This window comes from Lepisma saccharinum, chromosome 2, assembly GCF_977018435.1.
Source record: "Lepisma saccharinum chromosome 2, izLepSacc3.1, whole genome shotgun sequence".
NCBI classification, from domain to species: domain Eukaryota; kingdom Metazoa; phylum Arthropoda; class Insecta; order Zygentoma; family Lepismatidae; genus Lepisma; species Lepisma saccharinum.
Window position 1 is genome coordinate 144,271,819 of NC_139230.1, and position 14,368 is coordinate 144,286,186.

A 14,368-nucleotide genomic window follows, 5' to 3' on the forward strand; every position below is an offset into this window, starting at 1 on the left:
TACTTTGTATTAAAGCATTTCATTGCCATTCCTTTTGTTAAATGGAATGCAGTCTTGCAATTCGTGATCCTTCGGTACTTGTTAACTTTGTTGCTGTGACGATCATTATCTCAATATTTAGCAGATCAAACAAACAATGTAACAGGTTTTCAAAACTACACTTTCGGTTACGTTTAATCAAAGAACATAAATTTCATCGTTCTAATTCTCAGCCATACATTGTATTCAGTGAGTGAAACTAATTTTGATACGCAACTGCTGAACAGTGCTAAGTCGTTTCATAAAAAAAGGTTTGTAGTAGATCTCTGTTCACATAATATGTCAGTTTTGAATCCTGAGAATGAATTTTATATACATTTATGAATACAGTTATATTCCTACAATGGAAAAGAGCAAGATGGATTAATTTTATGAATCACAGTTCGGAAATAACGTCCTCAAATTGTCAATGTTCTGTAACTACATAATATTTCGGTGAGCTTGAAATAAAATTATTCAATACCCTTCTACCGCTCCCAACTCTTTCGCTTCATTGTCGCCGTTCTTTAGTTACGAAATTTTGCAAAATGTAATTAATTATACCACTGAAAAAGATTCACCTACATATTCTGAACTCAAATATGTGAAGTTATCACCATAAAATTGTTGACACAAGGAAACAAACATTTATCTAAAATATTTTTTTGGATATATCTACCCCCGTTTTTGGTATTTATGTATGTGTGTGTGTGTGTAACACCCTTAAAACCACTTGGCTGAAATAGTCTTCAAACTAAATCGACTTTGTGTAATCCTAGAGCCTAAGTGTTTAATGTATCAGACAGAATTGTGGTTGTAAGCTTGGGAAAGGTTGCACATTTTTTTCTCCATTTTCCTGCATTTGACTTTCTCTTTTAGGATTGCTGAGCCAAAGGTGGAGGACCTCCAGCAAAGCCTTCCCCGCTGGACACGCCAGTGGGTGGATGTAGCAAATTTGAGAAACACTTTGCACGTTAAGGAAATATTAAAATTGGAAACAAAATTTTGGTTTAATTGCTAAATTTAGGTTGATCTTGGCTGTTGAAGTTTGCACTATAGTTGTAGTATGAAGGAATGGAATGATTTGTGTCAGTTCAATTTTCATTACCACATGTAATTCAAAGCTGTGTTCAGTGCAATTAGTACTTCCGTTGTAGTTTTTGAACACGATCCGCAAATGCGGTTGATTACCATGAAATGAAGGCAAATTTCTTGTCACTGCACCATGTAATGAGTGTGTATGTGTGTTTGAGAAGTAGTGTGTTCAACTGTCGTGAAGACAAACCTGAAGATGCCTTGTTATGAACTGGACGTTTCTTCCAGTGCAATTATCTGCCAGCTGTAAGGTGTTTCGTTCCTCTATATAACTAACCACCAACCTGTAATTGGCAATTGAATGAAGTTGTCTGGTTTTCCAGACCTGCGGCTTCGCGAACAGGATCCAGATGTGATGAAAATTGTGTTCTGGTAGAAATCGTAATGATAGTTTTGGTTACTCTTACAAATGCATGATGTTGAAAGAATTTCAGATCCTAGTTGCCCTGTGCCGGCCCCCATAGCAGAGTGGTTAGCACATCGCGTTACAAAGCCAGGGGTCCCGGGTTCGAATCCTGGCCTGGATGTTTGTCAGTGTCCATTCATCAATTTCATCATATTATCACTCATCCGCATCTTCACAAATTAGCCAAAAGTGGCACAAAAAGCGAAGTAAAGTAAAGGAAATCAATCAATCAATCAACCTAGTTGCCCTAAGAAACCAATGATAATTAATTGAAGGCTGCGGATGAATTTCTTTCATTAACTCTCTGAACATGTTGCAGAACTTCCTATTGATTTAAGCATTATACATGCACAGAGAAAAATGTTTGTTTGGATTAACCAAAAAAAAAATGGTAGTGGTGAACAAATCGTTTGTTTAAATAGGCATCAACCAAACAATTGTTCATCAGTACCAAAATATTTGGTCAAGTTCTACTTGTTTGTCGTAAACAATTTTTTGCCTACCAAAACCAAATATTATTTGGGTAAATCTAACAAAATGTAGCCCAGTTGTTTAGCAAAACCAAATAATTTAGTAAAAATTACCAAACGTTTTGTTAAATAATTTATTCATAATTACTTGTTATAATCTGGCTAATTTTAGCTAGGGTGGATAGTTTGTAGAAACTAACTGATCTCAAAATACACATTCAGAATAGAAAGTTCACATAAACTAACCATTTTTGAAGCGTTTGTTTTTCTACGCCACACTTAGCTTTTACTTATATAGTCGAGAATCAAAAAGGTTCCTCATGGGAGATTCACTTTTATTCACTGTAGTGCATTTTCTTCTATAATTTGTAGCTTTGATGTTCACATATCTTTCGAAGAGTGTTAAAGCACAATTTTTCCTTATGATTACAATCAAACGTACCATTATTTGTTGTACAAAAACTTATGTTTCTTCTACATATTTTGACAGAACCATCTAACGGCCGGTGTAGGAAACTCAGTATAAAGTAAGTATATTCTGAGCTTTTTTTCAGAATATTAGGTTGCACAACAACATGAAGACTCGCTTCGAGTAATCATCTATCTACATGAGTTTCAATTTTCGACAAAGGATTTTCATACTACACTCGACGAAACTGGATAATCGTTATTTCAAATTCGAAATCACGCTCACGCACATATAGTAAATTTAACCAAACGTTTTGTTTATCTTTACTTACATATGTATCATTTTGTTTACGAGTGCCATATTTCGTCTGACCAAATTTTTTGGTATTCTTAAACAAAATTATTTAGTAATTACAAGCAACATTTGGTTATCGAAAACAAAAAGCATAACCAAACAGCTCAACCAAACCTTTTTGGTAATTCCAAACAAACCAGTTTTGTCTGTGTGAAAGTATATTACTTTATTTGTTTCTGAAGTGGAATAGTACGTATGATCACGTAAAAAGAAAGTATGTTTTCAAAATATCATCTGTTTCAGCATTAAACTCAAGATGTTTTCTTGATTTGTTCTTGCTACAATGAACTTTGTACACATATGCTCCAAATGAATACTCGAAGTTCCGTGATATTATGCCCATTCTTCTTTATGTGCACACGCGGTTATGCTTTTTACTAACACTAATTCAGTAATATCAGTGTCGGTATTGAAGCCTTAGCTGTCATTGAGGTAGGACTTTGTGTATGATTTTGAAACGCACTTCCTTTTTGTGCAAGTTTTGAGTTTCCTTACAACTTTCAAATTATTCGTAAAATAATGCTTCTTAAAGGATTGGAGAATTTTTAGTGTTGCGTATGTCTTTCTTTGCCTGCTAATTTCTGTAATTATAAAGTGCTTCTTTAGATGTGTTGTGGCGTTTATCGTGTATTGTTAGTGGGGTTTTAAAAATTTTAGTAACATGTTCTAACAACTGTTTCAAGGCCGTCTTATAACTTGATGAACTTTGTGATCTCAAGACAACGCAAAATGAATAATCCTAATTAAATCATTGTCCACTTTTAAGGTGACGTAATGTCAGTACCTTTCGTTCACTGCACTGCTTCAATTTAATTCCTTCTTGCTTCAACAGACAATAAGCATTCTCTAGTGGAAAGGTTAACATATCTTCCTGCTTCCGCTTACAAAATGAACTACTTAAAATGCGTAGTTCTAATAGATGAACATTATAACAATATATGCAAAAATTCGAAGGTTGCAAATCATCTAGGTGTCATATTCCTTAACTAAAAATAAACACAATGTTGTGATAAAATTGAAATGTTAAAAATTGGAATGCAATATGAAATTATTTCGGATTTAAATTTTCTGACGAATCACCGAATAACAACAATATAAAGATTGATACTATACATGAAACAGTAACCAGCTCTGTAATCACATCGAATGGTTTTAACTCTGATTTGATCTAAGGCATAAAATTGTTTGTTTCTCTAATTGGACGGATTTTTTTTTATTTCTACAAATAAACTGTTTATTCTAACGTAAACACTATGCATTTTCCTGTCTCCACTGACGAATCGCATGCACTTGAGGAACTTAGATAATCCATATGCTCACAACAAGGAAGTTGCTAATCAACAAATATTCTTCCATCTTTATATAAGGTATTTTCTAACATTCAACCAAAGTTAATAGGCCTATGTTAGTTTCTTGAGAGCGCGAGAATCATAGGACATACACATCGATCGTTACAAGACCGATGTTGTATTCGAATTATTATATTATTTATATACAATTTATATAATGTGGTAACTAGTCAAATTGGGAAATTGTTTAAGTTAATTCATGTAGATATTACCGATGTCGATGTGACGCTTCGAGGTTGGTGGTCTTGGTCTATAATTAATGGCATACTGTTATCACTCACAAACCGTTATTGTCACTATTGTAAAGAATATAAATGTAATTGTAAACTTTATAAATGTAATGTCCATTATGGAGTAATTTTTGCAAATGTCAGTAATCTCACTGTAACAAACATTATATCAAACCGTCACTCACGAAGTTACGTCTCTGTTCTGGCCACCAGAACAGAAAATGCATCTCATGTATATATTGCACATTCCATTGTGTTTCGACATGCAATATTTATTTTTGATTATATGTATTTATTATATGTATTATACTTGTAATCTCACATGTAACAAATAGTTAAATAAAGTCGAGGGAACCGTTGAAATTCGTAGGAACTGACGTCCTGGTATATTCTTAGGCACCAGGACAACAAGCGCATACCCTTGAATGTATGCGAGTGGAGGCGGGCTTACTTCGGGGATTCCCCCATTTATTTTATTTATATACTTCATGATGTTCGCGGGTCTCCTTGGCAAAGTGGTCAGCGCACCGTGCTAAGACGCTGGAGGTTCCAGGTTGGAATTCTGGTCAAAGAATGGACGTGTTCATTGTGTTGTCCCACTATCCACTTCCTCTGTTCATCAGTCATCCTCATCGTTACGATTAACACAAGTTGTAGGGAAGCGACACGAGTTTGTGTTGCATTTTTTTTTTGTTATTTTATGTCGCTTTTCTTCTGATTTTGGCTTAGCATGACGACGCGAATGAGTGATGATAGATGACATGGATGAAGGGACCCTCACAAAGAACACCCATGCCCAGGCTGCAACTCGTCCCCGGGAAAATCAGACACGAGATCGACGAAAGTCGTCCACTTAACGCACTCAGTCACCGAATTGGTTAGTGTCTTGGAATAACCGAAATATAAATAGTTTTGTGAAATTAATGCAAAATTACATAAAAATAAGTTTACATTTACTATTCTACGTACTATCTTCTTTTCTCAGGCATTACATGAGAGGTATTGACTCGTAGCTAGTGGTCGTAAATTGCCTGAAGTACAATTAATTTACAAGTATTAACCTTTTGACGCCCAAGCCCTTTTTCAATAGTAAGCCTCGGTTGCCCAAGCCGATTTTGAGCAAAATGCAGAGTTTCAATTAAATGAGTGTAGTTCGGAAGCTAATTGCCCTAGAGAGATGAGTGATATACCGTTGTACGCGGAATGAACCAGAGATTCAGACTATATGAAATTTTTGCAAATTCGGCGTATATGTGGCGGGGGGAGGGGGCTAACTCTCAAAACGACCTTGACACAGCGTCTCGATCGAGACGCTTGGGCAATTGAGGGTTACTTTTGGGTATCTCGATCGAGACGCTTGGGCACCTAAAGGTTAATATAAAGGTTTCCCCGAGATGAATTTCATTTTGAGCAAATATAGTACTTGCTCGTGCATGCTAATTATTATATTTTTCTTGTTTTGCAGAAGTCAAGATGATGCCATTGGAATTTGAAACTTCCCTGCGGAACACAGAACAACGAACAAGGAGCAGAAAGTGGTATTTTGTGCACTAGTTTGAAACGCAAGAATGACGACCTAGAAGAACTTCCAGTGTTTAACTTAATGTCCTCAGAATCCGACGGGTCCATTATGGTATTGGGGCAGTCTTCCCTCTCGCCCAATGAACGGGAGGAAACCCAAGTAAAAGATGAAGAAGTTTCAAGTGGTGAAGGACCAATAGATTTGAGTCGGGGTAAGGATGAATCTTTGGATAGTGACCCAAAACCCCAGCGAGTTATTCGTGCTAGTATACCACCTTTAATTCCTATTACTAGGACGTTGTTAAAAAATGGCAGGTATCATCGTCGAAAACCTCAGGAAGAAATGGACAATGGGGAAGGTCCAAAATCTGATTTTGCAAAACCCAGTGAGGACTCAAATAAGACTTCCGATATCGCTTCTCCTCTGTCGTCGTATATCCCATTGACTCTTATAAAATCGAAGTGTAGGAGATCCGACGATGTTGATGATACTCAGAATGCGAAACAAAAACGTGCAAGGTTGGAGGAGACGGTGACTCATATTAAGGACACAGTTGAAGTGCATGAAAACGACGACGAGGACGATGACGACGACGACGAGGACGACGACGATGAATGGGCATCTCCTCGGCTGGACCGAGCACAGAGCGTTCCACAACTTACTCCTCTACATCCTCTCCTTAGATCAAAGTCACTAAGTGAATCGCGTATTGGTGGGAGCCAAGACACTAACAGCGAACGAGACTCCAGGACGTGGCTTCTGGATCGTGATCAAGAAATTCAACGCCAACGCATTCTTCAGCTTCAGTTAGCCGCTCTTAGTGGCCACAGAGAAGCGGCAGCTCTTCTTAAATCTCTTCAACAGTACGATTCTTGGTTATATATTGGTTACTATTCCCAACTGCTCCATAGCTTTCAAGCTCAAGAACTTCTGCGACAGTTTGCACTACAACATCAGCAACAGGAACAGCAACACAGTCAACAACAAATCAGCACCAGGGATGGCAATTCTAGATTGCAGGTAAGATTTTAAAACATTACGTATGCAGACGCATGTGATTAAGTGTGTGTTTTTACTTGTGTATATTTTTCTTGCAGGTTAAGAACATCTTGTCTTGTTTACATATAAGTAACGAAATGAGGTGCGTGGGAAGACCACAAAAGCATGGTCAACTGACTAACTTGCAACTTGCCAAGCTGGTTTATTGTCAGGATAATAATTTCCATGCTGAGTACATGAATGCAAATATGAGCTCTAAGCTGCACTCTTGGAATATGCATAAATATTTTTTATTACCTCTTTCGAAAACACGAGGTTGCACCGTCCGAGTATTTTATAACTTGATTTTCAGCGTTTAAAAATGTGATTAACAATTACTTCTTTATTTTAATAAGGACCATAATTTGTTATATAACTCTTTCTAAGTTTCACAGAATTGTAAATCTGTATAATACGAATATCCTTCATTCAAACCTGTAAATCTTGTTCGCTCGTAACTTTTACTTTACTTGGATTTCTGGAGTTTTCAAGAAATGATTTTATGTGTAATCAGTTCATCGACCAATCATTCATTTTCTTACGTATCATTTGAGTCATTATTCACCATTGCATCGCCTTTATCACGTTAATTATTTATTTTTTTAAATTCTATATACAACCACGCTAAATTTATTAAACCATACAATCAAGAATTCTTTAGTAGACTAAATCGTGATTTGTACATCGGATAACTTTGTTGATCATACCATGTTTTATATTTATCAAAATGTATTATGCATGTGCTGCAAATTAGTTCCACTCTAATTCTAGGATTAAAAGTTACATGTTTGCATATGCAGTTTCAAGGTCCTGCCATGCTTTTGAAAGATTTATTAGATATTTGAAGGTCACTGAGAAAAGCTTGTTTTATTATTTCCTCTAAAATCATCAAAGAATATGGTCTCTCTCAGCGCCATTCACTCGTACTCTTTATTACTGAAAATGGTGAGTGGGTTTGACAACGTTTTGGTATTTTATGTGATTGTAATCCCATATATGTTCCGATTCAAAGTCCATTTTCATGCCTATTTCATTGGCGAGTAGAAAAATTTAAATATTTTATATAGGTCATTCTAATTCTCTTAATCGGTATTTATTCCATTAATTAATTGGGTTTCTTTACATGCGGTCAGATATTTCATTCATTCAGCACAGAACAAACTGTGTGCGTATTCTTCTCTTCAATTTTAACTTCCTTTGTAACTCCTTTTCTTTGACTGGTTGGTTGTAGCGATAGTGGATAAACAAGTAACCAAGTTCCAAATGCATGACCGCAACTTGTGATTCGCAAACGCATCTTCTTGTGAATGAATTGCTGAAACATCTGCATACGTGAGCAGAATCGACTCAATCCTGCGCGCACCTGGTCAAGTTGCCAACGCTGTTGCACTCCAGAACGACTACTTTAAAATATCCCGAGGCAAATTTCATGAAGAAGAAAGAGGATATTGGAAGTAATTATTGGGCAGGATAACTAGCGTTACGTAAAAGGTCATGAAAATGTAATACGTTTCACAAGAAATTTCGTCAGCAAACGTTGAGATTTGTTAGTGCCGTTTTTAAAATTCGAGTTGTGTAATATTTTCTATCCTGTAAAGTTCAAAGTCAAGTGCAGTTCCGGGTTTGTGTAAACGTTTCTTGAATGCCTTTTAACAAGTTCTTGTCCTCTCTAAACCTACTTGGTTAGTCATTAAATAGTACCTACCTTTAGAATTGGGATTAATTGATTAATTAGAATCGAATTTTATTCTCTATTTTTTACAGAAACATAACTTTGTTGGTTGCTAATATGGACATCTCGGTAAATGAAGGTTATTTGATAAATATAAGTTGTAGTGCAAGTTCTTTCACATTAGCTTTGCATTTAAGCCTGACAGAGTCTCTTGTTAATTGTCCAGATTATTGTGCGGGGTCTGGCCATTAAGTGCAAGACACTCATTATTATGAAGGATGAAGGATTATGCAATGGCCCTTTTGTCCACTAACATTGGAACCTTACAATTAAGTTATTAGCTGTTACTTTTAGAATAGATGAGAAAGAAATACAATATTCAGCAGTTCTAGTTTGAAAGTATGTAGAGTTTAACTACATTTTCATGCTAACTTCTATTATAATAATAAAGTAAGGAAGTTTCATTGATTCTCTCGGAACCATAAAACTGAGTGGTAAGCAATGCTAGATTTAACCCGTGCTCGTCTTTTAAGCTTTGTGACAATCCATTCTTAATTTGTTGACGATAATCAGAAATCATGAATGAAAATAACTATGATAAATATCCCACTTATCAGAATTGTAAATTTCACGATCGGAGTAGATGCCACTCGGATGTGCGTAATAGGTATAGTTTATAAGAAGACGATTGATATAATTATATATCAATATAATATTATATTACAATATATAATTATTTACGGACCATGCTGGAGTATTGGTAGGAAGAACGATAGATCCCTCACCAGCGTTCGTGGCAGAGTGGTCAGCATAACGCGCTTCAAAGCCAGAGATTCCAGGTTCGAACACTGGTTAAAGCATGGATGTATCATTGTTCCACCAACGAGTTCATCATTCAAACCAAGGGGTTTAATTAGATGGTTAGCTTGTTTCAAATTGACGGCCAAATTAATGTACTCTTAGGTTAGTGTGTTAAGTTTAATTGTATTAACCGTCTCCAAGACATTGTGGTGTAAATTGATTATAGTTTTTTTTCTGGTTTACCGGGTTCAACTCCTCTGCGAACTTGCAAACAGTAGTGCCTCTGGAGATACTAAGAAAATACACATACATACACTATTACAGAATACCCTCATGGGGGAATATGAGCCCATAACCATGTAGTATGTCATCCTTAGTGTGTGTATGTGTGTTTTTGCATACATAACCTTTCCTTTTTCATTTTTATAAACTCCTGTTAACGCTGCATTTTTCGAGCACAGGCAGTGAAACTCGCAGGAGATATCGTACTAAGTAGAGATAAATTTGGAGATAATTTTAAAAAATATATAATGCCTAGTTTAGGAGAGGAGGGGAGCCAAGTGAGTCAAGTCGCCAATAAGCATGATCATTTCCGTAAGTTTAAGAGATTTCGAGAAATGTTTAGCATGGAAATTACCCTAAGTGACATCACGAGTTCGAATTGGGTGGATGTGAGGGCAAACACCAGTTTTTTTTTAACGACGGGCAATGGTCAGTGTACTGTTCGGATGAAGGTCTTTGGCAGGAACGAGAACTGTGGTAAGGACTTATGAGAAGTTTCTATCCTTACTTTCGTACGTGATGAACTTCCTGGAAACAAGCAAAACCTCAAAACAATTTGAAGCAAATATTCTATGCTGAAGAAAAAACGACCTCGCGCTGCTGATGTTCGTGCACCTTACATGTGTTTCCCTTCTATTCTATTGTTGGATTACACTTTCTTATGAAATTAAAACTACGGAATCCAAAAGTTTTACAGAACTCTATCGTAAAATATTCACATGGAGAAGTGCACGCTTTTTCCAACATCCGTGAGATGAGGAAATTCTTCCTCCTCGTTGATCTTCGTAAATCGTCTCTTCTACTCTTGTCAAGCCTACGATCATTCAATAATAATTTAATTTTGGGAAAGAAGTACACCAGGATAGCAATGTGGCCGCGGTGGCTCAGTCGGTAACGCGTCTGACTACCATGCTAAAGGTCCCGGGTTCGATCCACGGCCGGTTTAAATCCGGGAACTTTTCTAACGTTGGAAGCGGCCCCGGCGCCCACCCAGCGTCGCATGACATGGGTACCTGGGGGAAACCCTGGGAGGTATAGGTGGTCATCACCCCCACTCACGACCGGATCAAGAAAGTGTGGGGCGTTACCCCCACACCCCCCGCACACCCCTATACGCCTTCATGGTGTGGCGCTAAGCACAGGGGAGAACTTTATCTTTTTTTTTTACCTTTATCAGGATAACAAAGATAATGATGTAACCGATCCTCATAAAAGCTTGCATATCATCGCATGCGTCAATGTACTCTGAATTTTCAACATCGGCTTATGAACTGTAGTAAAAATCGATTTATCTCTGCCAACGTCTGTCGATATAAAAAAAAACGATGATTGAATTACTACTTCCATGATACAGGTAACATGGATTCAGTGAGCTTCTTAACCGAGATTTCCAGGAGTTTCCTTTGATATATTAGTTTCAGGAAGTGTAGGTGTGCAACTCCCGATTCATATGTCTCTGCTTTGTGGAGAAGTAAAATGTTGACTTACGAAAGCGGAGTTAATACACTAGCCACGTATACATTCATTTCCAAACCTTTTAATTAACTTCCCACATGGAGTATTGAAAATGTAGTGGTTTTGTTTTTAATTGAAATTTACTTGCTAATCTGAATCATCCCATGGAACATAATAAATGTCTCTGAAGTCGAAGAAACATATTTTGCTGGATTTCATTATTTTATCATATTTAGTTACCTATTCCGGGCGGATGTCTATAATTGATCTGTAGCAACTTTGATGGCGCTCTTTATTTATGGCTCATCACACATCTAAACTTTTGTTGCAGTTTCTGCATTATCAAGAAGCAGAGGAGGCGTGTTAAGGGTTAACTTACCTAAAGGCACTCAAGCATCAACCTCACTTCCAAGTAGCACAGCTACCGGTATATTCACATGCAGGCGCTCTGGTGTCTGGACCTACAGTCAGTATAATCCTCTGTAGGGTTGTGTGTTGTTGTCCTTATATGTGCTGTGTCCCTTTACAGCTTCAGCTTTTAACCTGGGTCAGGAGATTTTATCCTTGCAGACACTATAGTTTTAGCTGTTGATGAGGAGTCGTTTAAGTTTTAGAAATTAAGTGAGAAAGTTTCTGGACATTCATTATGCCGAGATTTATGTAGGTACTACATTAATATCAATTTAAGTTACACGAATGAAACTTTCAGAGAGAATTTTAAATTCTCGATGGCATGAAAACCAGATGTATTTAGTTGTTGCAGGATTAAATTTCCTTCTAAATCTGTGTTAATAAGTTTCACTACAAAATGTATTTTTATCTTTCTAAAAGTTTATAATCAACACATAATGAAAAATTGCAATTAAATAAACATTTGGAATATACTATTCAACTTTTTATTTTTATGAAACACACGCACTTTGTTTCGTTGTTGGGTTTTTATTATTTACGATGTAGCTTTCAATTAATTTTCCCTTACAAAGGCGTGATTTACAGCAGTGGTTAAGGTTTTGTTAAATATTATGTAATATTGTTGGCTATTCAGCACTCTTCAGCACTCTAACTTATAATGTACAAAAATGAACCATATATACATAAAAGTTACGTTATATCACGTTTTACGTAATGTTTAGTGCTTTTACCAATTTCATGACTTGTTTTATCCGCTCAGAAACAAATTTGAGTTGCAGTTTCGATTGTTCATTTTGAATCAGATCACGTATCTGTGAAGGAATCAACGATGTACGTGCATGTTTATGATAAATATAGCGTGATGCTTTTTTGCAAAAAAAAAAAGTAATAATGCACCTATCAGTTTATATTCTCTGATTTTCACAGAAACGTAACTTTGTTGGTTGTTAATATGGACATACCGGTAAATGAAGGTTATTTGATAAATATGGCACCAGAAATTTTTTACAATTGTTATTTTATGAAGCACAATTTCCAAAGTTGGAAACACACCTAATCAATTATTTTTATAATTGGAAAATATTACTATCTAGAAACTTAGAGTATTACTTCAAATTTCGATTCTTAAGGTGAATATTGATACAACTGTTGTTTATGTTATGGAAACATTGCTGTTGCATTATCTATCGACAGTAAATATATTACTCATCTCTATTACAGAATGATAAAATACACGTAACTGCTTGATACATAAGGTTTTTGATTTTAGTATTAATAAACCTTGGGTGTATAAAGCTGTTTTAACCTTCTCCATAATTTATTAATTTGAATCGCAGCAAGGATTCTACCCACTAAGTACGAGCGATTGTTTCAAATGGAAGATGCAATATGGTGCGCTTAAATTATATTATGTTAGTCTTCTTTTTACAGTGAACCTTCACTATACACACGTTCCAATAATAAAAATCCACTGATGTGATTACAAAATGCAAGCAGGCATCCTTGGCTTCTCGCATTCTGAACATGCAGTGTTCGTAGCCTTTGCTTTAAGCTATGCAATCTTTATGCTTGGCTTCCATACCATTTCACGAATGTAAAGTGTAGTAGCGGCAAATGCTTCAAGGAAATGACCAGTCGACAAACGAGGCAGTATTTATAATTACAAGACAAATTCATGTTTCTGCATATGTGGTGCACTAGTGGAAACGTAATCCAGTGATGTGTATTTAATTGCAAATGCGGACCCTATTGTTTTATTTAATGAGCACGATTATCCAAGCATCTTCCGCCGTGAATACATGAAATGTGTAGACGTGTATAGAGAGTGTAACATAAATGATTATAGATTTTTATTAGTAAGACCAGGCACGTATCTAGAAATAGTTTCGGGTGGGGGAGGGTCCGAACCAAGTGTCTTAAAATATTATTATTATTAGTGATAATAATAATAGTAATAAAAATAATGAAACTAAAATAATTATATTAAATTAATTTAAATAGTTTTAACTAAATTTTCAAATTAATTATTTTTTATTATTTTTATTACGTACATGAGTAGGTAAAACGACGGTATAAGAATAGTGATACAACAGGACGTATTCATCTAGCTTACGTGCAGTTAAGATCGGCAAAATTTGTACAATAGAAGTTAAATTAAAAAAGCTGCCCTGACAAGGAAATTAATGTCAAATAAAAAATAATATTTATTGAATATAAAAAAAGGATGTTCGATTCATTTGGCGAAAAGTAAAGTCCTGGTGATATTACATGAATGTTACTAATATATCTTGTATAAATCTGCTTTGGTACCCTCATTCAAAGTCGTATGACCCCAATATAATCCTTGCCTTCCAATGAATTTGCCGGAAATAAATAACCCTCGATTAAACAATAAATACATATAATTTTCATTATTTAATTTTAGTTATTTTATTTTTTCATTGGTTTCATTATTTCATTTTTGTACTTAGTAAGTCTTTCTGGGGGGGGGGGGGGGTCCGAACCCCCTGAATCCGTCCTCTAAATACGTCCTTGAGTAGGACGGATTCTACACCTGATGATGATGTACACATATACACACTTTTGATTATTGGCGGGCGTTGGTGCGCATAGTATAGACACCAATTATAACCTATCATGCACATACGCGTATACATTACATTTTTCTGGATTAGCAAGGGAAACGTCGTATTATTTAATGCCGTTTCTCTAACTCTCCGGGTTAATTACGGCAATGAGGCTGAATTATGAACTGACGAAATATGTAGATGGGACAAACACGATGATTAACCCAGTCCCATTACGCTACACTAACCACTCTGTCACAGAGGCAGGATTGGGGAAATTATGCGATCA

The 14,368-nt window shown here is 36.0% G+C and overlaps 1 protein-coding gene across 2 annotated transcripts in view; it reads left to right on the forward strand.

Moving 5' to 3' along the window:
* LOC145984524 (uncharacterized) overlaps positions 1-14,368 on the forward strand; it is a 223,622-nt gene that overhangs the window by 125,423 nt on the left and 83,831 nt on the right. For both annotated transcript variants that reach the window (XM_083118181.1, XM_083118180.1), the window contains exon 2: positions 5,797-6,873. In XM_083118181.1, the coding sequence (XP_082974307.1) occupies positions 5,935-6,873 (939 nt within the window). In that variant the 5' untranslated portion in view covers positions 5,797-5,934. The remainder of the gene's footprint in view (positions 1-5,796; positions 6,874-14,368) is intronic.